Genomic DNA, 2,985 nt, shown 5'->3' on the forward strand with positions numbered 1-2,985 from the left:
TTAACCCTTTAACTGGCAACGTATCCTGTGGGATACAAACATTTGAGAGGCTGTGGGGAGAGGCAGGGAAAGTGTAGGTCTCATTTCTTGGTTTCATGTTGAAAGGGTGTTTGTTTTGAATATTTAGATATATTGACTTTGTTCATACATTCTTTGTTTAGCTCAAGGGCAGCATTTAAAACTGCATGGCCGCACGTAGTGGGAAATCTACTCACCCTGCGATAAAAGTTGATCTAGTTCACATTTTATTCGAGATTATTAGGTTTACAGTTAAATTTAATGAATTAAATGCTTACATTTTTTGTAATCTGTCTCTAAATGTTTGTATCTCAGGGGATACGTCACCCTTTTAGGGGTATAAAATCAAGATATAAAAACATATATAGACTGAGATTTTGTGGCTTCAAATCGTTTTGTAATCTTGACAAAACACATATCGTTGGAAAGGTCTGACAGTCAAGATATTTGGTGATTGAGTTTGAGTTTTGTTATAGAAGTGATATTGTGACAGAAATGTATTGATTTGTGACAGAAAACTGCATCAAAAAAAAATTTAGAGTTTGGGTGTAACCCAGTGGTTATTTTTGGTACAGTGCCCAAACAAAATCTCCAGGAACCACATTTTTTGTGATATCAACTTCAAATTTGGAACATAACTTAGTTAGACATATGGCTTTGATTTTATAGCAACTTTAGAGTGCAACATATTTTATTAAAATATTTATTTTATATAAAATAAAATAAATAGTTTATTACATTATCTTTACTGTAAACTTAAACTTCTATTATTTATTATACTATATTTTGCTTTCACTTCAGCAATAATCTGCTATGTGTCATCTTTAAAAAGAGACCAACCTTAGGTCTGTATTCCAAAAGCGTTCAGGAATTACAACAATTTGTTTAAAATGTTGTAACAAGCATTGATAAACTGGTGCTCTGTTTTCAGTGAATTCATATCTCCAAAGTGGCAACGTATCCTGGGGGACACAAGCATTAAAATCAAAAATAAGAATCAAGTTTTGAATAAAATCATGAAATTGTATTATTTGAGTCCCAATAAGATGGAAAATAGCAATAAATTAATTTTCTGATGTCTCTTTATGGTCTTGCCCTTTAAAGGGTTAAGAAAAAAAAATGCATTTGAGTTGATTAGATTGATTCTGTCCAAATTAGTGAACCGATTCAAAGTTTTGTTTCCCTGTGGCATTTTACATATATTAAAATGCTTTAATAAAAATATGTTTTAAGTAAATATTACTTTATGTTTATGTTATTGCATTGTATGATGCATAAACAAACAAACAAATAAATTCTACTTGTGTTCATTTAGTGGATAACGTGCCTGGATTATTTTTTAACTGCATTAATATTTTACTTCTTGTATTAAACATTCTGAATTCAGCTGCTACAACAGATGTTTGGTTAAAATGATGCTCCTGTTACTGAGAGACAATAAAAGAACAAACCCTTTTAAACCATTTTAGAGCAAATGCATTAATAGAATTATATGCATATATTGAATATCGTGTGTGTGTGTGTGTGTGTGTGTATATATATATATATATATATATATATATATATTATACTCTTTTAACCATATCACCCAGCCCTGATTATAAGGAATGAGATAATCTACAAAATAAAAGAAATCAAAGCTCAATAATAGGCAACTATATGAACACCACTGAAATACTGCATGGTGCAATACACTCTCCTCAGCAAGCAGTCAGTGTTAAACAAAACACACGTCAGGCTGCACTTACCATTTTTTTGTTATTCTACTTGATCATGTGAAGAACAAGAAGGAACGAGTGTAAGTATAAAAAGGACAAACAGGAGAGAATGAAGGCTTACTTTAAAACAGCTAAGCTAAATACGTTTCAAAAATGAACTTTGAGAACGCATCAATTTAGAGTATTACCTACCGTCATTCAGAAAATGCCACAACAAACTCCAAATGGATCATCTGACCGGGTGGAAGGTAGAGTGTGAGTGTGGAGCTCACCTTAATCTCAATGTTGCCCACTTTAGCTGTGGATCGGATTATGGGCCTGCCCACCAGTGCTGGGAAGATGTGTTCTGGGAAGTTGGATCCGGCATAGCCACACTTGACAAACTAAATGATTGAGAGGGAGAGAGAGAAAAGCAATAAAGAAAACTGCTCGTCCGCTACTTGTTTAAAAAGAGCAGCCAACAAGACAGCAAAACAGAACTGAATTTTTGACTACTTAAACACATGTTGATGACTGGCCATTGTTATGGTCCACAGATGCAGAGGTTATTATGTATAAAGTAATGGATAATGTACATCCAGCCATTTGTTATCACAGAATAAACACCGACGCGAAGTGGAGGATGGAAGTACTGGATGTACATTATACCACTTATTACATGGCTACTTGCCACATAAGTAAATGATTAGACACAAAATATTGATTTGAGTTTAAGTATTTTATTTGTTCTTTAAAGCAAAGCTTCTGCAAAGAAAAAAAGCTCCTAAAAAATGGCTTTGAGGCTAGACGAAGTTCAGACAAGACATTTAATGCATAAAGTACCGTCCTATCACTAATTACACAGCTTTTCACCACATAAATAAAGACGAGGACATAAAATGTTACCAACACTTGTAAAAGTATCTATTAGATTTTACTCACAAATAGCAATTTCTAGCTTATTAAACATTTTACAGATGAGCATAATTATAAAAACTATTTATTCGTAGAATTTGTTCCTGACTTTTCAATGACCTTGTAAGATTTTGTAAGACTTTTCCAAGCCTAGAAATCACAATTTTAACATTTTCTCATATTTACAGGTTTTTGATACACTGTAAAAAATGACCGTGAATTTAACGGTAAAAGACTGTAAAAAGGCTACAGTGAAAACCTGTTAAATGGTTAACGGTAAATTCCCCTACTATATACGGTGAAAAACTGTATTGGACATTACATGTATTGGACATTAATTTTACGGTAGTATACC

At 32.7% G+C, this 2,985-nt stretch overlaps 1 protein-coding gene across 2 annotated transcripts in view; it reads right to left on the minus strand.

Moving 5' to 3' along the window:
* The window catches only part of LOC107717836 (actin-related protein 2-B-like), a 24,031-nt gene that overhangs the window by 18,253 nt on the left and 2,793 nt on the right, over positions 1 to 2,985 (minus strand). For both annotated transcript variants that reach the window (XM_016524718.1, XM_016524717.1), the window contains exon 2: positions 2,009 to 2,119. In XM_016524718.1, the coding sequence (XP_016380204.1) occupies positions 2,009 to 2,119 (111 nt within the window). The remainder of the gene's footprint in view (positions 1 to 2,008; positions 2,120 to 2,985) is intronic.

This window comes from Sinocyclocheilus rhinocerous, unplaced genomic scaffold (assembly GCF_001515625.1).
Source record: "Sinocyclocheilus rhinocerous isolate Xijiao unplaced genomic scaffold, SAMN03320098_v1.1 scaffold780, whole genome shotgun sequence".
Lineage (NCBI taxonomy): Eukaryota > Metazoa > Chordata > Actinopteri > Cypriniformes > Cyprinidae > Sinocyclocheilus > Sinocyclocheilus rhinocerous.